General features: G+C 46.2%; 1 protein-coding gene across 1 annotated transcript in view; it reads left to right on the plus strand.

Annotated features, from left to right (window-relative positions):
• LOC145345623 (dynein axonemal heavy chain 8-like) overlaps positions 1-23,500 on the plus strand; it is a 1,557,438-nt gene that overhangs the window by 344,784 nt on the left and 1,189,154 nt on the right. The window contains exon 21 of the mRNA XM_080193457.1: positions 349-536. Coding sequence (XP_080049583.1) covers positions 349-536 — 188 coding nt within the window. The remainder of the gene's footprint in view (positions 1-348; positions 537-23,500) is intronic.

The raw sequence follows: 23,500 nt of genomic DNA on the forward strand, positions 1-23,500 counted from the left end.
TTGACCCCATTATTAACTCTCTGGTTTCATCTTCCAGGGGGCCAATGTTCACCTTCGCTACTCTCTTCCCTTTTATATACCTAGAGAAGCTTTTGCTTTCCTTCTTAATATTTTGCACTAGTTTTCTTTCATAATTTACCTTAGGTTTTTTATTACTTTTTTAGTACCCCTTTGTTTATGTTTGAAAGTTTCCAAATCTTCCAACCTGCCAGGGAGAATAAACAAAGTCCACACAGTGACCTGAGGCCAGAATTGAACCCTGGTCCCTGGCGCTATGAGGCAGCTGTTATTTGTGTGTGCCTGAATGTACATAAATTTTTGAATTTTTAAACTTTAATTTTTATCCAGTGCTGCAAGCAACACTTTTAATACGTGATCCAGAGACTGGGAAACTGTACTCAAACTTTGATCATAGAATTCTTGAGATTCTTCGAGAGGCTAAATGTATGTTGAAGATGGACTTAGAGGTGCCAGAGTCAGCCAAACGTCTACTAAAAATTGAAAACATGCTGAAGGCCAATGCTAATAATTTGGAGGTAGGTCCTATTTAGACACTAAAGAAAATTGATGCAGGACGGATCTTGCAGCTTCTGTTGATACTTCCAAAACAGTCCTACAACATGTCATCACAGTGAACTGCGTACAAACTAAAACAGTAGAACAAACTTATTCATGTTACAATGCAAAAGGTGTTTTGACATTAATTTATCAAAATATGCAGAAAATTATTTCTTCCAAGTGTCCTGACAAAAGATATCCACATCAGCTCTCTTCCCTACTCTAAGTAAATGTTAGGGCTGAAGACTCCTAAGCCTCGATTTTAAAGCCCTCCTCTCCATGATAGAACATAGAACATTAAAGCGCAGTACAGGCCCTTCGGCTCTCAATGTTGCGCCAACCAGTGGAACCAATCTAATGACCCTCTAACCTAAACTATTCCAATGTTATCCATATGCCTATCCACTGACCATTTGAACACCCTTAAAGTTGGCGAGTCCACAACTGCTGCAGGCAGGGCATTCCACGTCCTTACTACCCTCTGAATAAAGAACCTACCTCTGACATCCGTCCTATAATTATCACCCCTCAATTTAAAGCTATGTCCCCTCGGATGGCTACTTGCTAATCTTCCCCTTGGGTATTTTTAATACGCTAGATTTTTGAAGGACCATTAGCTACCACCTATTGTTTTCATGTTCTATCCTGCAATAAGGGAAATAACAAATCCATGAGTAAGTGTAGTAAAACCACAAAATGTTGCTGGTCTGGCAGCATCTGTGGAGAGAGAAACAGAATGTTTTGAATTTATGTGTCCCTTCTACAGTGAATGTCATATGTTCACTTGATTGATAATAAGTGGCTGTGAATTTGCATTCGGGTCTATTTTGCAGTTTCTGCTTATACTGTTATAACCCAGATCAGAAACCCCAAGATGTTTCATAAAGCCAGCCTATACCATAAGTATAGGCTGCGCTTTGAATTTGGCACAAGTAAGCATAAGACGTTTCACTCAGGTATGTTTCAAATGACCCACTAGTAGCTTTTATCAAACAAAGTTCAGGACGCAGTTAACATGCTTTTTTTTGTTATATAACTTATTACAAAAAAGAACAACCATGATATTGTATGAACCTTATCAGTTAAATATACTGTTCCAAACCAAACAATCCCTACACACATGTTCTAGGCTTAGCACAGAAAGTAAGTACGCACATACGATGCTAGATTTTGCAGCTTTGCAACACCGGCTATAATTCGTCCTTTGTGTGTGGAATTGAAATACTGAGGCCTTTTGGTCCTGGCGCTTTCAGCACACCTCAAGAGACAGAGACACTATTTGCTTCTTGTTAGCTAGCCACCGACAGCAGAGCTTCTAATACAAGAGGCACAAAAAAACACTACTTTCAGACTGCAGCCCAAACAGCTTCTTTGAAAATGAAACCTTTGGATTTTTCCTGTGGAGGAAAAAAAACTGAATTACAAAGGGTCATAAAACTCCAGGACACTGTTAGTCCAAATTAAAAATAAACAAGATCCCCATGCTTCAGTAACAATTAGGGGACACTGGCTTAGACAGCACAGCATCAAAATAAAAATAACTGGACCTGTTTTAAAAAAAACCTGCAGCAAACATGATTAAAATACATTTGTTAAAGGCATGGTAGCATCACCCCACCCCACTTCCCCTTATGAAAAAATGATCCATCAATATTCAAAGATGGCTTCATTTTTCAAAATCTTTTAGTTTCATACTAGGACTCTACAATATATGCATTTTTATAAAATCAACACATGCAAGCAAATATAACAGTAATATTGTGAATTTTAGTCTGTGTCTTCAAGTATCGAAAATTCCTTCTTTCTTTTCTCAATATGCTGCTTTCTGCCCAAGATTCTCGTTCAGTCTTTAATCCTTGCTTGAATGCCAAGTTTGAGCTCACTTTTGTCGTTACGCTGATAAATTAGCTTTGGTAATGTCCTCAGAGAACTAAAGTTAAAATTTATTTCTTAGGTGCAAGAAGGCTTCCATTAACACTGCAATAAAGTTACTCTGAAGATCCCCTAGTTGCCACACTCCAGTGCATGTTCGGACACACCTGAGGGAGAATTTATCATGGCCAATGCATGTAACCAATCTTTCAGACTATGGGAGAAAACCAAAGCACCAGGGGAAACCTGTGCAGAACATTCAAACTCAGCACAGACAGTGTCAGAACCCACTACAATCATGGTTCCAGAGATCAGTGTGGCAGATACACTGCTGCACAAACAGTTATGATTTACTTGAACAGCAGCTGTGTACAGTACTGTTCCACTGAATACCCACATTGATGAACATAAGAACATCAGAAACAGGAGCAGGAGTAGGCCATCTAGTCCTTTGAGCCTGCTCCGCCATTCAATAAGATCATGGCTGGTCTGAAGTGGATCAGTTCCACTTTCCCGCTTTCTCCCCATAACCCTTAATTCCCTTGTCTGTCAAAAACCTATCTACCCGTGACTTAAATATATTTAGCAAGGTAGGCTCCACCACTTCAACGGGCAGAGAATTCCACCACCCTTTGAGTGAAGAAGTTCCTCCTCAACTCCGTTCTAAACTGCACCCCCCCCTTATCTTGAGGCTGTGCCCTCCAGTCCTGCTATCCTTTCTGAGCAGGAAGAATCTCTCTACCTCTACCCTATCTATCCCCTTCATTACCTTATACATCTCTATAAGATCCCCCCTCATCCTTCTAAACTCCAACGAGTACAGACCAGTCTATTTAGTCACTCTCCATAGTCCAACCCCCTCATCTCCGGTATCAGCCTAGTGAACCTCCTCTGCACTCCCTCCAAGGCCAAAATATCCTTGCGCAAGTGCAGCGACCAAAACTGCACACAGTACTCCAGCTGCAGCCTCACCAGTGCCCTGTACAGTTGCAGCAAGACCTCCCTGCTTTTATATTCTATCCCCCTCGCTATAAAGGCCAACATTCCATTCGCCTTCTTGATCACCTGCTGCACCTGCAGACTGGGTTTTTGCGACTCATGCACAAGGACCCCCAGGTCCCTCTGCACTGTAGCATGCTGCAGCTTTTCACCCTTTAAATAGTAATCCCTCCTACTATTATTTCTGCCAAAGTGGATAACCTCACACTTGCTAACATTGTACTCCATCTGCCAGGTCCTCGCCCACTCGGTCAGCCTATCCAGATCCCTCTGCAGACTTTCCACACCCTCCGCACAATTTGCTTTTCCACTCATCTTTGTGTCATCAGCAAATTTCGTTACCCTACACTCAGCCCCCTCCTCCAGATCATCTATATAAATGGTAAATAGCTGAGGCTCCAGCACCAATCCCTGCGGCACTCCTGTGAGAAACACAGCTCACAGTCAAACAATTTAGTCAAGTCAAGTTCTGAAGGAGCAAGATATTTTATTTAATGTTCTTGCAAGACCGGGTGTCCAATAAAATAGACACACCTTACATAGATTTGCAGCATATTTTATACTTTTTTACAAGCATTGTAATAGCTTTGCAATGTGTTGTTCTCCCCTAATTGGTGGTCCCTGTCCCATCTATGTGTTGTCATTCCCGTATTGGCTCGAGGTGCCCCAAGTTTCCATCCCCTCTACTCCCCATCTAACAATGTCTCCTGTTGTCACAAGAGTGCATTAGTAAACTCATCCGTGTTATCTAACACTGTTACATGTCCAGTTCAGATTGGCGGTAATCAATCCTTTGCCAACTTAATCACTGCTGTCCCGACTATCTCAGTGACCTTTTTCCCCCTTTTATGCTTAGTTGTAGAAAAAAACATATCTTGTATAACTTGGACCTCGTACATTCCTTCAGGATGTGGTGTATGCTTCACTGCACACCACACATCTGGTGTTATTCCTACACCACAGGCAGTCTTTTTATTGTCCCTGACTATTGCTCTGTTAGCAGCAGCGAATTTTATGCCCTATGTTTGTGACTAAAATCACAGTTGTTTCTATAATGTGGGTTATCAATGTGCCTGACTATATCCAGTCTACCTAACTTTATGCTATTTTTCTATGGTGTACAGATATATGTGTTAACAGCATCTTTACCTGTTGCTCACACTCTACTAGTCACCAACCGCCAACCAGAATAGCACCCATTGATACCAACTCTCTGCTTCCTATTAGACAACCAATCCTCTATCCATGCTCACACCTTACCCCCAACTCCATGCACCCTAACCTTCTGAAGCAACCTTTTGTGCTGCACCTTATCAAATGCCTTTTGAAAATCGAGAAACACCACATCCACTGGTTCCCCTCTGTCTACTGCAAGACTGTACAGACTGTACAGAATCACATATGGCAGCAGTTCATTTCAAATGATGGTACCATTTTAACAAACATTTTTGTTTCAAGTCCTTGTCTTTTCCTTTGACCTGTAGTGGTACAATACTTCCCACCCTCAATCTCATTTTTGAGATCACACATGACTGCTACCAGCACACACTGGGAGACGTTGCAGGCACACCCCACCCAACTCCTCCACCCACCCCCCCATGGGTCCGAGTCACATCAGAACAGGGTGAGGGGTTTGGGTTAGCTGTGTTACTGAGTCTTTGGTCAAGGCTGGAGGCTGATAATGACTGCGATGCTGTCCTGATGCCACACAATTCTGACTCCAACCTGTTCTCCAATTGCACACTGGCGCCTGGCTCACTTATAAGTAAGGATTGTGGGAATAAGCATGTGGCCCAGTCAATGTGGGATTCAGGTGCGGCAAGTGCCCAGGGGTGGTGTTTGACATGGTCCGCTGGATTCTGGGGAAACCAGAGCAGACTGTCAGTCACTTTTGGCCAAGGGGTCAACATCATGCAGCATGACATTCTGCGCCTCTGCATAGGGTTGGGGTACAGTCAGCCCTATGGCAGGGAAAATGAGAGATTAGTCACAGCTGTGGGGTGCACTAAACAGTTAATAGCGATTTTATCATGTACAAATAACTTGGTCCTAACTAGTGCTGACCTTCACCCGTGCCCTCACGGTGACCCTACAAGTTTCTTATCTTGTGTATCCTCTTGCAGACAAGTTTGGTGGGAGGGTGAACTGTGATGGGAATGCAGAGATCCTTCAGCATGAAATGGACAGAATCATAGAATCATAGAACACTTCAGTGCAGAAAGAAGCCATTTGGTTCAACGAGCCTGCACCGTCCACAATCCCACCCAGGCCCTATCCCCATAACCCAATGCATTTACTCTATCTAGTGTCCCTGACACTAAGGGGCAATTTAGTATGACCAATCCACCTCACCCGCATGTCTTTGGACTCAGGGAGGAAACCAGAGCACCTGGAGTAAGCCCACGCAGATACAGGGAGAATATGCAAACTCCACACAGACAGCGACCCAAGCCGGGAATCAAATCCGGGTCCCTGGTGCTGTGAGGCAGCAGTGCTAACCACTGTGTCACCATGCCGCCCATAGGTTGGGTGAGTGGGCAAATCAGTGGTAGATGCAGTATATTTTGGATAAATGTGAGGTTATTAACTTTGGAAGCAAAAACAAGAAGGCAGATTTCTACCTGAATGGCTGTAAATTGGCAGAGGGGAGTATGCAGCAGGACCTGGGTGTCCTTGTACACCATGGTTGAAGATAAGCATGCAGGTGGTAAAGAAGGCAAATGATATGTTGGCCTTCATTGCGAGAGGTTTTGAGTACAGGAGCAGGGATGAGTTGTTGCAATTATATTGGGCCTTGGTGAGGCCACACCAAGAATATTGTGTGCAGTTTTGGTCTCCTTTTCTGAGGAAGGATGTTCTTGCTCTTGAGGGAGTGTAGCGAAGGTTTACCAGGCTGATTCTGAGGATGGAGGGACTCATGTATGAGAGGTTGACTAGGTTCGGATTGTTTTCACTGGCTTTCAGATGAATAAAGGGGGCTCACATAGAGACTTATAAAATTCTAATAGGACTAGACAAGATAGATGCGGGGAGGATGGTCCTGATAGTTGGGGAGTCCAGAACCTGTGATCGCAGTCTGAGGATTCAGGATGGCAGCACGGTGGCATAGTGCTTAGCGCTGCTGCCTCACAGCGCCGGAGATCTGGGTTCAATTCCAGCCTAAATTGTCACTGTCTGTGTGGAGTTTGCATTTTCTCCCGTGTCAGCATGGATTCGCTCCAGGTGCTCCGGTTTCCTCCCACAACCCAAAGATGCGTGGGTTAAGTTGATTGGCCATGACAAATTAACCCTAGTGACAGAGGGGTTAGCAGGGCTTGTGGGTGTAGGGTCTGGGTGGGACTATGGTAAGTGCAAACTCAAGGGCCGAGTGGCCTCTTTCTGCACTGAAGGGATTCTATGATTTGGGGTTGACCATTTAGAACAGCGGTGAGGAGACAGTTCTTCGTTCAAAGAATGGTGAACCTGTGGAATTCATTACCACAGGGAGTAGTTGATGCCAAAACATTGAATATATTTAAGAGGCGGCTAGATTTAACACTTGGGGCGAATGGAATCAAAGGTTATGGGGAGAAAGCAAGAATAGTCTATTGAGTTGCACAATCAGCCATGATTGCACTGAATGGTGGAGCAGAGTTGAAGGGCCAACTGGCTTCCTCTTGCTCCTATCTTCTATGTTTCTATGTCTAGGTGATCCTCCAGGATGCTTGTTGGAGATTGACAAACCAGCACCTGTAGCCTGTGATGCCCTGGGTATGCATTTATTCGACACCTGGAGGGCTGTGGCCGACTTGAGAATGACACTGATGTATCTGCACATCTGTTCATCCAGCTGCCTGTGACATATGCCCTGGTGTGAGGAAGGGAGGATTCAGAAAATCTGGTGGGAACCTACGACGCCTGGCATAGGCTCCTGCTCTTCCTCCTCCCTCCGGATGCCCCTAGGGACCAGCCGTGGGATGCCAGGGCAGCTGGACTGAGTTCAGAAGCCTCAGCGTCACCTGGTTCTGCCAGTCCTGGAGGCCCTAGCTGCGATTGCCCCATGGTGTGTGATCCCTCAGCATCTGAGACTGGATCAAGCTCTGGAGCCCCTCAGCATTAGTCCCATGAGTCTGGATTAAATATCGAGGCCCATAGCCAGGGCCTGCTGTGTTTGGGTACCACATCTCCAACTGAATCCTTGCCTCCTGCAGACCTCTGCATGTCTGAACCTGCAGACATTCCACCTCCATCCATCCAGTAAGTAACCCAGAAGCCTCCTCCCAGAAGTCTCTTCATTGGTGGATTGTGTGGTAGATGCCTGTGCTGAATTACTCGTGTATTCCTCAGAGGATTCCTCAGATCCTCCCTCCAAGGTGTCCTCGGGCATCTTAGCAGGACAATATCGCTGTCGTTCTCTCCTCAGCTTCCCCTCCATCTCCATGACTTGCTGCTCAAAATCAGTGAGCTAGGTGATCACTACCAGTCTTCTCTCTCTCCTGTCTATCATGTGTAGTCTTCTCCTGTGGGGAAGTAAGGGGGGATTGAAAGCATGATGTATCGAAGGGCACAAGTGAGAGCAGGTGCTTGATTGGGCTTATTGGGCCATGTCTCCATTCTGGGGTGCTGATAGTGGTTGTCATGGAGTTTGGAGGCATGTGGTCAGTTGGCTGAAGGCCAGTGGGTGTCTGGGGCTGGTTTCACTTTGCAGTGGGACTGTTTTCAGAATGGGATGCACCCGCGTCCTTCCTGCCAAATGGAAGACATTTCTACCGGGCGACATGTAGGCACATTGGTTAGCACTGCTGCATCACAATGTCATGGACCTGTGATCAATTCTGGCCTCAGGTCACTGTGTGGAGTTTGCATATTCTCCTTGTGTCTGCGTGGGTCTCTTTCAAGTGTTCTGGTTCCCTCCCACTCCAAAAATTTGTGACTTGGATTAAATGGCCATGATAAATTGCCCCTTAGTGTCAGGAGGAATAGGTAGAGTAAGTATGTGCGGTTATGGGGATAGGGTCTGGGTGGAGTTGTGTCAGTGCAGACTCGATGGGCCAAATGGCCTCCTTCTGCACTGTATGATTCTATTTTCTTGTGACGCTGGTTGCAATTCCTACATGCTACTACAGGGACACTTACAGCTGCAATCTCAGCCTCCTAGGCCACATTGACTGTTGACCCCTGTGCCAATGTTCTTCTGTGGGTTACAACATTTCACACCTCTTCATAACAGCATCTGGCAGCTGGACCTGCTCACTATTGGTAAACTTCAAAGCACTCCTTCTCTGTGCCATCTTCCTGGTGTGACAGCTTGTATAGAGCTCTGCCTTGTTAAGGTGCAGTAAAAAGTCTGACAACACTAGGTTTTAGTCCAACCTATTTATTTGATAATATACTCACAAGCTTTCGGGGTTAGCCCCTTCGTCAGGTGAATGGAGAGTTCTGGCCTCAGACAGAGCATATAAAGCACAGACAGTTTAGAGATTACTGATTAGAATGCGAATCCTTACACCTAACCTGCTGTTCAAGACCTGAAGTGGCTGATAATTTGAGTGGAAGGAGCACTGATCACAGGTTAAAGAGATGTGTATTGTCTCCAGACAGTACAGTAAGTGAGGTTTTGCAAACCCAGGCAAGTCACGGGGGTTACAGATAGTGCGACATGAACCCAAGATCCCTGTTGAGACCGTCCTCATGTGTGCGGAACTTGGCTATCAGTCTCTGTTCAGCGACTCTGCGCTGTCGTGTGTCGTGAAGGCCGCCTTGGAGAACGCTTACCCGAAGGTCAGAGGCTGAATGCCCGTGACCACTGAAGTGTTCGCCAACAGGAAGGGAACAGTCTTGCCTGGTGACTGTCGAGCGATGTTCATTCATCCGTTGTCGTAGCGTCTGCATGGTCTCCCCAATGTACCATGCTTCGGGACATTCTTTCTTGCAACGTATCAGGTAGACAATGTTGGCCGAGTTGCAAGAGTATTTACCATGTACCTGGTGGATGGTATTCTCACGTGTGATGATGGTACCCATGTTGATGATCCGGCATGTCTTGCAGAGGTTGCTGTGGCAGGGTTGTGTGGTATTGTGGTCACTGTTCTCCTGAAGGCTGGGTAGTTTGCTGCGAACAATGGTCTGTTTGAGGTTGTGTGGTTGTCTGAAGGCAAGAAGTGGGGGTGTGGGGATAGCCCTGGCGAGATGTTTGTCTTCATCAATGATATGTTGAAGACTCCGGAGAAGATGTCGAAGCTTCTCCGCTCTGGGGAAGTACTGGACGACGAAGGGTACTCTGTCCACTGTGTCCCGTGTTTGCCTTCTGAGGAGATCGGTGCGGTTTTTCGCTGTGGCGCATCGGAACTGTCGATCTATGAGTCGAGCACCATATCCTGTTCTTATGAGGGCATCTTTCAGGGTCTGGAGGTGTCTGTCACGATCCTCCTCATCTGAGCAAATCCTGTGTATACGGAGGGCTTGTCCATAGGGAATGGCTTCTCTAACATGTTTAGGGTGGAAACTGGAGAAGTGGAGCATTGTGAGATTGTCTGTGGGCTTGCGGTACAGTGAGGTGCTGAGGTGACCGTCGTTAATGGAGATGCGTGTGTCCAAGAATGCAACTGATTCTGGGGAATAGTCCATGGTGAGTCTGATGGTGGGGTGGAATTTGTTGATATCATCATATAGTTGTTTCAGTGATTGTTCACCATGAGGCCAAAGGAAGAAAATGTCATCGATGTATCTAGTATACAGCATCGGTTGAAGATTCTGTGCAGTGAAGAAGTCTTGTTCGAACCTGTGCATGAAGATGTTGGCATATTGAGGTGCAAATTTGGTCCCCATGGCTGTTCCATGTGTCTGGATGAAAAACTGGTTGTTGAAGGTGAAGACATTGTGGTCCAGGATAAAGCGGATGAGTTGTAAAATTGCATCTGGAAACTGGCAGTTGTCAGCATTGAGTACTGAGGCAGTCGCAGCAATGCCATCGTTGTGGGGGATGTTGGTGTAGAGCGCTGAGACATCCATTGTGACGAGGAGTGTCCCTGGTTCAACTGCTCTGTGTGCGCTGAGTTTCATAGAACATAGAACATAGAACATTACAGCGCAGAACAGGCCCTTCGGCCCACGATGTTGCGCCGACCAGTTACAAAAACAATGACCCACTAGCCTATACCAATCCCTTTTCGTCCATAAACCTATCCAGAGATCTCTTAAACGCCCCCAAACTAGACGCATTTACAACTGCAGCAGGCAGGGCATTCCAATCCTTCACCACCCGCTGGGTAAAGAACCTACCCCTGACATCCGTCCTGTAGCTACCCCCCCTTAATTTAAAGCCATGCCCCCTCGTGCTAGCTTTCTCCATCCGAGGAAAAAGGCTATCACTATCCACCCTATCTAAACCTCTAATCATCTTATATGTTTCAATAAGATCCCCTCTTAGCCGCCTTCTTTCCAACGAAAACAACCCTAAATCCCTCAGTCTCTCCTCATAGGACCTCCCCACCATACCAGGCACCATCCTAGTAAACCTCCTCTGCACCCTCTCCAACGCCTCCACATCCTTCTTGTAATGCGGGGACCAGAACTGCACACAGTACTCCAAGTGCGGCCGCACTAGAGTAGTGTACAGTTGCAACATTACACTGCGACTCCTAAATTCAATCCCCCTACCAATAAACGCCAAGACACCGTACGCCTTCTTAACAACCTTATCTACTTGATTCCCAACTTTCAGGGATCTATGTACACACACACCTAGATCCCTCTGTTCATCCACACTATTCAAAGTCCTCCCGTTAGCCCTATACTCGACACATCTGTTGCTCCTACTTGCTCCTTCAGTAGGAAGTCCGTAGTGTTGCGACAAAAGCTGGGGGTTCTTTGTACAATGGGTTTCAGGATGCCCTCGACGTAGCCGGAGAGGTTCTCACACAGAGTCCCATTGCCTGATACGATTGGACGGCCAGGTGTGTTTGCCTTGTGTATCTTTGGGAGGCAGTAGAGATCTCCAATGCGGGGAGTACGTGGAATGAGAGCATGGAGGGTGCTCTGAAGGTCCGGATCAAAGGTCTTGATCAGATTGTTGAGTTGACGAGTGTGTTCTTTGGTCGGATCTGTGGGTAACTGTAGTGTTCCTCGTTGTTTAGTTGTCGGTACACTTCTTTACAGTAATCCGTTCTGTTCAGTATGACGATGGCCCCTCCTTTGTCTGCTGGTTTGATGACAATGTTGTGGTTTGTCTTGAGAGCGTGGATGTCGTTGCGTTGTGCTTGGGTGATGTTCGGGGCTGTCTTGTGAGTGCGGCTGATGAATCTGGTGTTAACGCACCTCCTGATGGTTTGGGCATACAAGTCCAGTCGAGGGCAGCGGCCTTCCGGAGGAGTCCAATTGGATTCCTTCCTCTTAGGCTGTTGCACTGCGGACCTCTCTGTCGGCTGTTCTGGTTCATCGACTGCCTCATTGTGTTCGTTGCTAGCCTCTTGGGGTTTGTGGAAAAACTCCCGCAGCCTCATTCGCCTGATGAATTCCTCTGTGTCCGCTGCAAGACTGAAGGGATCCATTTTGGTGGTGGGGCAGAAATTGAGCCCTCGGCTGAGAACTTCGATTTCATCTGGTTGAAGTGTGTAGTCCGACAAGTTGACAATAGACCTCCCTGCAGTAGTGCTGTTTTCTACTGTGGTGCAAGAAAGCAGACAAGATACCAAAAGGACTACAGATCACGAACCCACTCAGGGCAACCTATAACACAGACTACGCTGAGAGACTTTGCCGTTGCACCTCTCTCACACTTCTCAACCACCTCATACACCAGCTTTACAGCAAACGCCTCACCCTGGAAACTAAAATGGAATACATTTTCTCAACCTGGGCTCAGGATGCAGACCAACTGCGAAACTCTGCCAAGCAGATGAGACAAAGAAACTACACCACCTACATGCACACCAAGAATAGGAAACTTGAGAAACTCGGCATCGCCGCCAGCAACAACCAAGCCTCCCCCGGCACCACAGTAGAAAACAGCACTGCCGCAGGGAGGTCTATTGTCAACTTGTCGGACTACACACTTCAACCAGATGAAATCGAAGTTCTCAGCCGAGGGCTCAATTTCTGCCCCACCACCAAAATGGATCCCTTCAGTCTTGCAGCGGACACAGAGGAATTCATCAGGCGAATGAGGCTGCGGGAGTTTTTCCACAAACCCCAAGAGGCTAGCAACGAACACAATGAGGCAGTCGATGAACCAGAACAGCCGACAGAGAGATCCGCAGTGCAACAGCCTAAGAGGAAGGAATCCAATTGGACTCCTCCGGAAGGCCGCTGCCCTCGACTGGACTTGTATGCCCAAACCATCAGGAGGTGCGTTAACACCAGATTCATCAGCCGCACTCACAAGACAGCCCCGAACATCACCCAAGCACAACGCAACGACATCCACGCTCTCAAGACAAACCGCAACATTGTCATCAAACCAGCAGACAAAGGAGGGGCCATCGTCATACTGAACAGAACGGATTACTGTAAAGAAGTGTACCGACAACTAAACAACGAGGAACACTACAGTTACCCACAGATCCGACCAAAGAACACACTCGTCAACTCAACAATCTGATCAAGACCTTTGATCCGGACCTTCAGAGCACCCTCCGTGCTCTCATTCCACGTACTCCCCGCATTGGAGATCTCTACTGCCTCCCAAAGATACACAAGGCAAACACACCTGGCCGTCCAATCGTATCAGGCAATGGGACTCTGTGTGAGAACCTCTCCGGCTACGTCGAGGGCATCCTGAAACCCATTGTACAAAGAACCCCCAGCTTTTGTCGCAACACTACGGACTTCCTACTGAAACTCAGCGCACACAGAGCAGTTGAACCAGGGACACTCCTCGTCACAATGGATGTCTCAGCGCTCTACACCAACATCCCCCACAACGATGGCATTGCTGCGACTGCCTCAGTACTCAATGCTGACAACTGCCAGTTTCCAGATGCAATTTTACAACTCATCCGCTTTATCCTGGACCACAATGTCTTCACCTTCAACAACCAGTTTTTCATCCAGACACATGGAACAGCCATGGGGACCAAATTTGCACCTCAATATGCCAACATCTTCATGCACAGGTTCGAACAAGACTTCTTCACTGCACAGAATCTTCAACCGATGCTGTATACTAGATACATCGATGACATTTTCTTCCTTTGGCCTCATGGTGAACAATCACTGAAACAACTATATGATGATATCAACAAATTCCACCCCACCATCAGACTCACCATGGACTATTCCCCAGAATCAGTTGCATTCTTGGACACACGCATCTCCATTAACGACGGTCACCTCAGCACCTCACTGTACCGCAAGCCCACAGACAATCTCACAATGCTCCACTTCTCCAGTTTCCACCCTAAACATGTTAGAGAAGCCATTCCCTATGGACAAGCCCTCCGTATACACAGGATTTGCTCAGATGAGGAGGATCGTGACAGACACCTCCAGACCCTGAAAGATGCCCTCATAAGAACAGGATATGGTGCTCGACTCATAGATCGACAGTTCCGATGCGCCACAGCGAAAAACCGCACCGATCTCCTCAGAAGGCAAACACGGGACACAGTGGACAGAGTACCCTTCGTCGTCCAGTACTTCCCCAGAGCGGAGAAGCTTCGACATCTTCTCCGGAGTCTTCAACATATCATTGATGAAGACAAACATCTCGCCAGGGCTATCCCCACACCCCCACTTCTTGCCTTCAGACAACCACACAACCTCAAACAGACCATTGTTCGCAGCAAACTACCCAGCCTTCAGGAGAACAGTGACCACAATACCACACAACCCTGCCACAGCAACCTCTGCAAGACATGCCGGATCATCAACATGGGTACCATCATCACACGTGAGAATACCATCCACCAGGTACATGGTAAATACTCTTGCAACTCGGCCAACATTGTCTACCTGATACGTTGCAAGAAAGAATGTCCCGAAGCATGGTACATTGGGGAGACCATGCAGACGCTACGACAACGGATGAATGAACATCGCTCGACAGTCACCAGGCAAGACTGTTCCCTTCCTGTTGGCGAACACTTCAGTGGTCACGGGCATTCAGCCTCTGACCTTCGGGTAAGCGTTCTCCAAGGCGGCCTTCACGACACACGACAGCGCAGAGTCGCTGAACAGAGACTGATAGCCAAGTTCCGCACACATGAGGACGGTCTCAACAGGGATCTTGGGTTCATGTCGCACTATCTGTAACCCCCGTGACTTGCCTGGGTTTGCAAAACCTCACTTACTGTACTGTCTGGAGACAATACACATCTCTTTAACCTGTGATCAGTGCTCCTTCCACTCAAATTATCAGCCACTTCAGGTCTTGAACAGCAGGTTAGGTGTAAGGATTCGCATTCTAATCAGTAATCTCTAAACTGTCTGTGCTTTATATGCTCTGTCTGAGGCCAGAACTCTCCATTCACCTGACGAAGGGGCTAACCCCGAAAGCTTGTGAGTATATTATCAAATAAATAGGTTGGACTAAAACCTGGTGTTGTCAGACTTTTTACTGTGTTTACGCCAGTCCAACGCCGGCATACCCACATCATTGTTAAGGTGCAGTCAGCTTGGGCCACTCATACACCCATTAAGGTTAGAGAGAGTAATGGACAGGCTGTTTGGTGTCAATAGAAGCGAGGCATCTGCAAGGATGATTGGATTAATTAAACAAGGGAGTATTTCGAGGGGGGAAAGGTGTAATGCTATTGGTCTCACTCTGCAAGGGACCATGTCCAGGGAGAGATTTGCAATGCTGATGGGCCTCACTCTGCAAGGGGGATGTTTGAGAGGAGGGTGTGGCTGGCAGCACAGCACAGTGTGCGAGGAAACAGGGGGCCCTTGAGGCCAGCCCAATGTAGTGTGCAAGAACCAGGGGCTCTTGAGGCCAACCCAGTATAATGTGTGAGAATGCTAGGCCCTTGAGGGCAGCCCAATGTAGTGCACGAGAAAGGGAGCATTGGGGCCAGCCCATTGTAGTGTGTGAGAAGGGGGATCCTTTGGGGCCAGTTCAGTGTAGGGCATGAGAATGGGGAGTCTTGGGGCCAACCCAGTGTAGTGTGCGAGAATGGGGGGCCCTGGTGCCAGCCCAAATAGTGTGCGAGAACAGGGGGCCCTGGAACCAGCCCAGTGTAGTATGCGATAATGGAGATGGGGGCCTCGGGGTGGCTTGGGGCCAGCCCAATGTAGTGTGTGAGAACAGGGGGGATTGGGACCAGCCCAATGTAGTACGTGAGAACGGGGGGCATTGGGGCTAACCCAGTGTAGTGTGTGAGAATCGGGACGCCTTGAGACCAGCCCAGTGTAGTGTACGAGAACACTGTACACTACACTGCCTTAGGGCCAGCCCGGTGTAGTGTGCAAGAATAAGAACATAAGAACTAAAAGCAGGAGCAGGCCATCTGGCCCCTTGAGCCTGCTCCATCATTCAATAAGATCATGGCTGATCTTTTCATGGACTCAGCTCCACTTACCCACCCACTCACTATAACCCTTAATTCCTTCACTATTCAAAAATATATCTGTCCTTGCCTTAAAAACATTCAATGAGATAGCCTCAAATGCTTCACTGGGCAGGGAATTCCACAGAATCACAACCCTTTGTGTGAAGAAGGTCCTCCTCAACTCAGTCTTAAATCTGCTTCCCCTTAGTTTGAGGCCATCCCCCTAATTCTAGTTTCACCTGGCAATGGAAACAACTTCTCTATTTCTATCTTATCTATTCCCATCATAATCTTATATGTTTCTATAAAACATCTATAAGATCTCCCCTCATTCTTCTGAATTCCAATGAGTATAGCTCCAGTCTACTCAGTGTCTCCTCATAAGCCAACTATTTCAACTCCAGAATCAACCTAATGAATTTCCTCTGCACCCCTCCAGTGCCAGTAAATCCTTTCTCAAGTGAGGAGACCAAATCTGTATGCAGTACTCCAGGTGTGGCCTCACCAGCACTTAGCTGGAGTACTGTGTGCAGTTTTGGGTGCCGCACCTGCGCAAAGATATTTTGGCCTTGGAGGGAGTGCAGAGGAGGTTTACTAGGCTGATACCGGAGTTGAGGGGGTTGAGCTATGAGGAGAGGCTGAATAAACTGGGCTTGTACTCGTTAGAGTTTAGAAGAATGAGGGGAGATCTCATTGAGACGTATAAGATGATGAATGGGATGGATAGGATAGAGGTGGAAAGACTCTTCCCGCTCAAAAAAGACAGTAGGACTAGGGGGCACAGCCTCAAGATAAAAGGGGGGTGGTTTAGAACGGAGTTGAGGAGGAACTTCTTCACTCAAAGGGTGGTGAATCTCTGGAATTCTCTGCCCGTTGAAGTGGTGGAGGCTGCCTCGCTAAATATTTTTAAGACGCGGGTTGATGGGTTTTTGATAAGAGAGGGGATTAAGGGTTATGGGGAGAGGGCGGGAAAGTGGAACTGAGCCACGACAGATCAGCCATGATCTTATTGAATGGCGGGGCAGGCTCGAAGGGTCAGATGGCCTACTTCTGCTCCTATTTCTTATGTTCTTATGTTCTTATACAGCTGCAACATAACCTCGCTGTTTTTAAACTCCATCCCTCTAACAATGAAGGACAAAATTCCATTTGCCTTCTTAATTACGAGTTGGACCTGCAAACCAATTCCTTGTGATTCTTGCACAAGGACACCCAGGTCCCTCTGCACAGCAGCATGCTGCAATTTTTTACCATTTAAATAATAATCTATTTTGCTGTTATTCCTATCAAAATGGATGACCTCACGTTTACCAACATTGTACTCCATCTGCCAGACCTTTGTTCACTCATTTCAACTATTTATCCCCCTTTGCAGACTTTCAGAATCCTCTACACAATTTGCTCTGCCATCATCTTTGTGTCATCTGCGAATTTTGACACATACACTTTGTCCCCAGTTCCAAATCATCTATGTAAATCGTTAGCAATTGCAGTGCCAATACTGATCCCTGTGGCACATCACTAGTCACTGATCGCCAACCAGAAAAACACCCATTTACTCTCACTCTTTGCTTTCTGTTAATTAACCAATCCTCTAGCTATGCTAATACATTACCCTCAACACCGTGCACCTTCGTTTTATGTAGCAGTGTTTGGTTCGACACCTTGTCAAATGCCCTCTAGAAATCTAGATACAACCAAATCCAAAGATTCCTCATTGTCCAATGCACATATAATGTTCTTAAAGAATTCCACCAAATTAGCAAACGTGACCTTCCCTTCATGAACCCATGCTGTGTCTTACCAATGGGACAATTTATATTTGGATGTCTTGCTATTTCTTCCTTGATGATAAATTCAAGCATTTTCCCTATTACAGATGTTAAGCTAACCGGCCTACAGTTACCTGCTTTTTGTCTACCTCCTTTTTTAAAGAGTGGCTTCCCGTTTGCTGTTTTTCAATCTACGGGAAGTACCCCAGAGTCCTATCCCCGGACTCTGGGGTAGTCCCTGCAGATTGAAAAACAGCAAATTTGGTAAATGACCACAAGTGCATTTGCTATTTCTCTTGCCATCTCTTTTAGTATCCTGGAATGGATTCCATCAGGATCAGGAAACTTGTCTACTTTTAGCCCCATTAACTTGCCCAACACTACCTCTTTCGTGATAATGATAGTTTCTAGGTCTTCACCTGCCATAGCCTTCCTGTCATCAATTTTGAGCATGTTATTTGTGTCTTCTACTGTGAAAACCAACACAAAATACCTGTTCAATGCCTCAGCTATTTTCTCATTTCCAGTTATTACATCCCCCTTCTCATCCTGTAAAGGTCCAATATTAACTTTAGACACTATTTCTTGTTTTGTATATTTGTAGAAACTTTTGCTATCTGTTTTTATATTCTGAGCTAGTTTACTCTCATAATCCATCTTACTTTTCTTTATAGCTTTTTTGTGGCTTTCTGCTGACCTTTAAAGTTTTCCCAATCCTATAGGTTCCCACTAATCTTTGCCACTTTGTATGCAATTACGTACAATTTGATATCCTCTTTTATTTCCTTAGATATCCATGGCTGATTATCCCTTTTTCTACTGTCCTTCCTTATCACTGCTGTATACTTTTGCTGAGCACTGTGAAAAATCATTTTGAAAGTACTCCACTGTTCCTCAATTATCCCACCATAAAGAATTTGCTCTCAGTCTATTTTAGCCAACGCCTCCTTCATCCCTTTGTAATCTCCTTTGTTTAAGCACAAGACACTGGTATTGGCTTTGACCTTCTTACGCTCCATCTGCATTTTAAATTCAACCACTCCTAACCAGGATTGCGGAGTCAAAGGAGTGAAAGTAATAGGGTAATTGTTATGGGGGACTTTAACTTTACGAATATTGATTGGAATTGCTATAGTTCTAGATCGTTAGAGGGGTCAGTGTTTGTACAAAGCATGCAGGAAGGTTTTTTGACTCAGTATGTAGATAGGCCAACTAGAGGTGAGGCTATATTGGATTTGGCGCTGGGAAATGAGCCAGACCAAGTGCTAGACTTGGAAGTTGGTGTGCATTTTGGTGATAGTGACCACAATTCGGTTACGTTCACCTTCGTGATGGGAAGGGATAGGCATGAACCTCGGGTCAGTAGTTTTAGCTGGGGTAAGGGTAATTATGAGGCTATTAGGAGTGAATTAGGAAGCATAGATTGGACTAGGAGATTACAGGGACTGGGAACGTCCGAAATGTGGAGTTTTTTCAAGGAGCAGCTACTGCGAGTCCTTGATAGGTATGTCCCTGTCAGGCATGGAGGAATTGGTAGATCTAGGGAACCGTGGTGCACTAAAAGAGTTGAGTCGATGGTTAAAAAGAAAAAGGAGGCTTATGTTCGGATGAGATTTGAGGGCTCAGGTAGTGCACTAGAAAGCTTTAGATTGGCTAGGAGGGAGTTGAAGAGGGAGTTAAGAAGGGCTAAAAGAGGACATGAGAAGATCTTGGCTGATAGGATTAAGGAGAATCCTAAGGCATTCTATAGGTATGTCAGGAACAGAAGGTTGGTCAGGGCAAGATTAGGGCCAGTTACAGACAGCAGAGGGAAGTTGTGTGTGGAACCGGAGGAGGTTGGAGAAGCATTGAACCAATATTTCTCTTTGGTGTTCACGCAGGGGGACATGAATATAGCTGAGGAGGACACTGGGTTGCAGGGGTGTAAAATAGACAGTATTACGGTTGATAAGGGGGATGTGCTGGATATTCTTGAGGGGCTGAAAATAGATAAGTCCCCTGGTCCGGATGGGATCTACCCTAGGATTCTCTGGGAGGCTAGAGAGGTGATTGCAGAGCCTCTGGCTCTGATCTTCAGGTCGTCATTGGTCTCTGGTGTAGTCCCGGAGGATTGGAGGATAGCGAATGTTGTCCCATTGTTTAAGAAGGGGAACAGAGACTTTGCCGGGAATTATAGACCGGTGAGTCTTACTTCTGTTGTGGGCAAGGTTTTAGAAAAAATTATTAGGGATAGGATTTATAGTTATTTGGAGTGTAATGAATTGATTAGAAATAGTCAGCATGGTTTTGTAGCGGGTAGGTCGTGCCTTACTAACCTTATTGAGTTTTTTGAGAAGGTGACCAAAGAGGTGGATGGGGGCAAGGCAGTTGACGTGGTATATATGGATTTTAGTAAGGCGTTTGATAAGGTTCACCATGGTAGGCTTCTGCAGAAAATGCAGATGTATGGGATTGTGGGTAATCTAAGAAGTTGGATCAGGAATTGGCTATCAGATAGGAGACAGAGGGTGGTGGTTGATGGTAAATATTCATCATGGAGTTCAGTTACGAGTGGTGTGCCTCAGGGATCTGTTTTGGGGCCACTGTTGTTTGTAATCTTTATTAATGATCTGGATGAGGGTATAGTTGGGTGGATTAGTAAATTTGCTGATGACACCAATGTCGGAGGTGTGGTAGATAGTGAGGAAGGGTGTCATAGTCTGCAGGGAGACTTAGATAGGTTGCAGAGCTGGGCCGAGAGGTGGCGGATGGAATTTAATGCGGAGAAGTGTGAGGTAATTCACTTTGGTAGGAATAACAGATGTGTCGAGTATAGGGCTAACGGGAGGACTTTGAATAGTGTGGATGAACAGAGGGATCTAGGTGTATGTGTACATAGATCCCTGAAAGTTGGGAATCAAGTAGATAAGGTTGTTAAGAAGGCGTACGGTGTCTTGGCGTTTATTGGTAGGGGGATTGAATTTAGGAGTCGCAGCGTCATGTTGCAACTGTACACTACTCTGGTGCGGCCGCACTTGGAGTACTGTGTGCAGTTTTGGTCCCCACATTACAAGAAGGATGTGGAGGCTTTGGAGAGGGTGCAGAGGAGGTTTACTAGGATGTTGCCTGGTATGGTGGGGAGGTCCTATGAGGAGAGACTGAGGGATTTAGGGTTGTTTTCGTTGGAAAGAAGGCGGCTAAGAGGGGATCTTATTGAAACATATAAGATGATTAGAGGTTTAGATAGGGTGGATAGTGATAGCCTTTTTCCTCGGATGGAGAAAGCTAGCACGAGGGGGCATGGCTTTAAATTAAGGGGGGGTAGCTACAGGACGGATGTCAGGGGTAAGTTCTTTACCCAGCGGGTGGTGAGGGATTGGAATGCCCTGCCTGCTGCAGTTGTAAATGCGCCTAGTTTGGGGGCGTTTAAGAGATCTGTGGATAGGTTTATGGACGAAAAGGGATTGGTATAGGCTAGTGGGTCATTGTTTTTGTAACTGGTCGGCGCAACATCGTGGGCCGAAGGGCCTGTTCTGCGCTGTAATGTTCTATGTTCTATGTTCTATACTGTGATCATTTTTTTGGAAAGGATTCCTAACTTCAGGAACATTAATTATTCCTGTCTCATTATACAGTACCAGATCTAGAATAGCTTGCTCTCTCATAGGTTCCATTATATACTGTTCAAGGAACTACCGCAGATACATTCTATGAACTCCTCCTCAAGGCTGCCCACCAACGCCTCTACTTTCTCTGAAGACTAAGGAAATTTGGCATATCAGCTACGACTCTCACCAACTTTTACAGATGCACCATGGAAAGCATTCTTCTTGGTTGTATCACAGCTTAGTATGGCTCCTGCTGTGCCCAAGACAGCAAGGAGCGACAAAAGGTTGTGAACATAGCCCAATTCATCGCTGAAACCAGCTTTCCATCCATTCACTCTGTCTGCACTTCCCACTGCCTCGGCAAAGCAGCCAGCACAATTAATGATCCCACACACCCCGGACATTCTCTCTTTCACTTCCTTCCTTTGGGAAAAAGATTCAAAAGTCTGAGGTCACATACCAACCTACTCAAGAACAGTTTCTTCCCTGTTGCTGTCAGACTTTTGAATCAACTTATCTTGCATTAAGTTGATTTTTTTCTACACCCTAGTTATGACTGTGACACTACATTCTGCACTCTTTTGTTTCCTTCTCTATGAACGGTATGTTTTTTCTGTATAGTGTGCAAGAAACAATACTTTTCACTTTGTTAGTACATGTGACAATAATACATCAAATAAAATCAAATCGTTGACATCATGGCCACATTCAAACGAGTGTGACTTCAAGGAGCCTTAGTGCAACTGCAGTCAATGGGCATCAGGGGACAAATGCTCCGCTGGTTAGTCGTATTTGGCACATAGGACAATGATTCTACCAATTTCCCTCTCACCATTTCACTACTATTACTGATTTCCTGCAGTTGCTCCCTCCCATTAAACCCTGTGTTCACCAACATTTCGGATAAGTTTTTCGTGGTTGTGGAGGGTCAATCATCTTAGCTCCAGGACATCTCTGCAGGAGTTCCTCAGAGTTAGTGTTTGAGGCTGAACCATCTTCAATGCTTCATCATTGACCTTCCCTCTGTCATAAAGTCAAGATTGGAGATGTTGTATTCAGCATTATTTTTGACCCCTCAGATCCTGAAGCAGTATGTTCAAATGCAACAAGATCAGGACAATATTCAGGCTTGGGCTGACAAGCGGCAAGTAACATTCGTGCCATGAAGTGGCAAGCAATGATCATCACCAATAAGAGATACTCGAATCACTGCCCTTGACATTCAATGGTTTTACCATCACTGAATCCCGCATTGTCAACATCCATGGGGCTACCATTGACCAGAAACTCAACTGGATTCACCACATAAACAAGAGCAGGTCAGAGGCCAGGAATACTGCAGCAAGTAACTCACCTCTTGACTCACCAAAGCCTCTCCAGCATCTATAAGGCTCAAGTCAGGAGTGTGATGGAATACTCCCCACTTGCCTGGATGGGTGTAGCTCCAAAAACACCCATGAAACTTGACATTATCCAGGACAAAGCAGCCCACTTGACTGGCACCACAGCTACAAACATTCACTTCCTCCAATACCAATGCTCAGTAGAACATAGAACATAGAGCATAGAACAGTACAGCACAGTACAGGCCCGTTGGCCCTTGATGTTGTGCTGAGCTATGTCCGAACCCAAGATCAAGCTATCCCAGTTCTTGTCATTCTGGTATGTTCCATGTGTCTATCCAATAACCACTTGAAAGTTCCTAAAGTATGCGACTCCACTATCACAGCAGGCAACGCAATCCACACCCCAACCACTCTCTGAGTAAGGAATCTACCTCGGACATTCCTCCTATATCTCCCACCATGAACGTTAAAGTTATGCCCCCTAGTAACAGCTACATCCACCCGAGGAAATAGTCTCTACCCATCCCCTCTATCTATCTCCCTCATCATCTTATAAACTTCTATTAAGTCATCTCTCATTCTTTTCTGCTCTAAAGAGAAAAGCCCCAGCTCCCTCAACCTTTCCTCATACGACCTACCCTCCAAACCAGGCAGCATTCTGGTAAATCTCCTTTGCACTCTCTCCAATGCTTCCACATCCTTCTTATAGTGAGGTGACCAGAACTGCACACGATATTCCAAATGTGGTCTCACCAAGGCCCTGTATAGTTGCAGCATAACCCCATGGTTCTTGAACTCAAACCCCCTGTTAATAAACGCTAACACACAATACGCCTTCTTCACGGCTCTATCCACTTGAATGGCAACCTTCAGAGATCTGTGGATATCAACTTCAACATCTC

Source organism: Carcharhinus amblyrhynchos, chromosome 7 (assembly GCF_965287045.1).
Source record: "Carcharhinus amblyrhynchos chromosome 7, sCarAmb.v2.hapA, whole genome shotgun sequence".
In the NCBI taxonomy this organism is placed as follows: domain Eukaryota; kingdom Metazoa; phylum Chordata; class Chondrichthyes; order Carcharhiniformes; family Carcharhinidae; genus Carcharhinus; species Carcharhinus amblyrhynchos.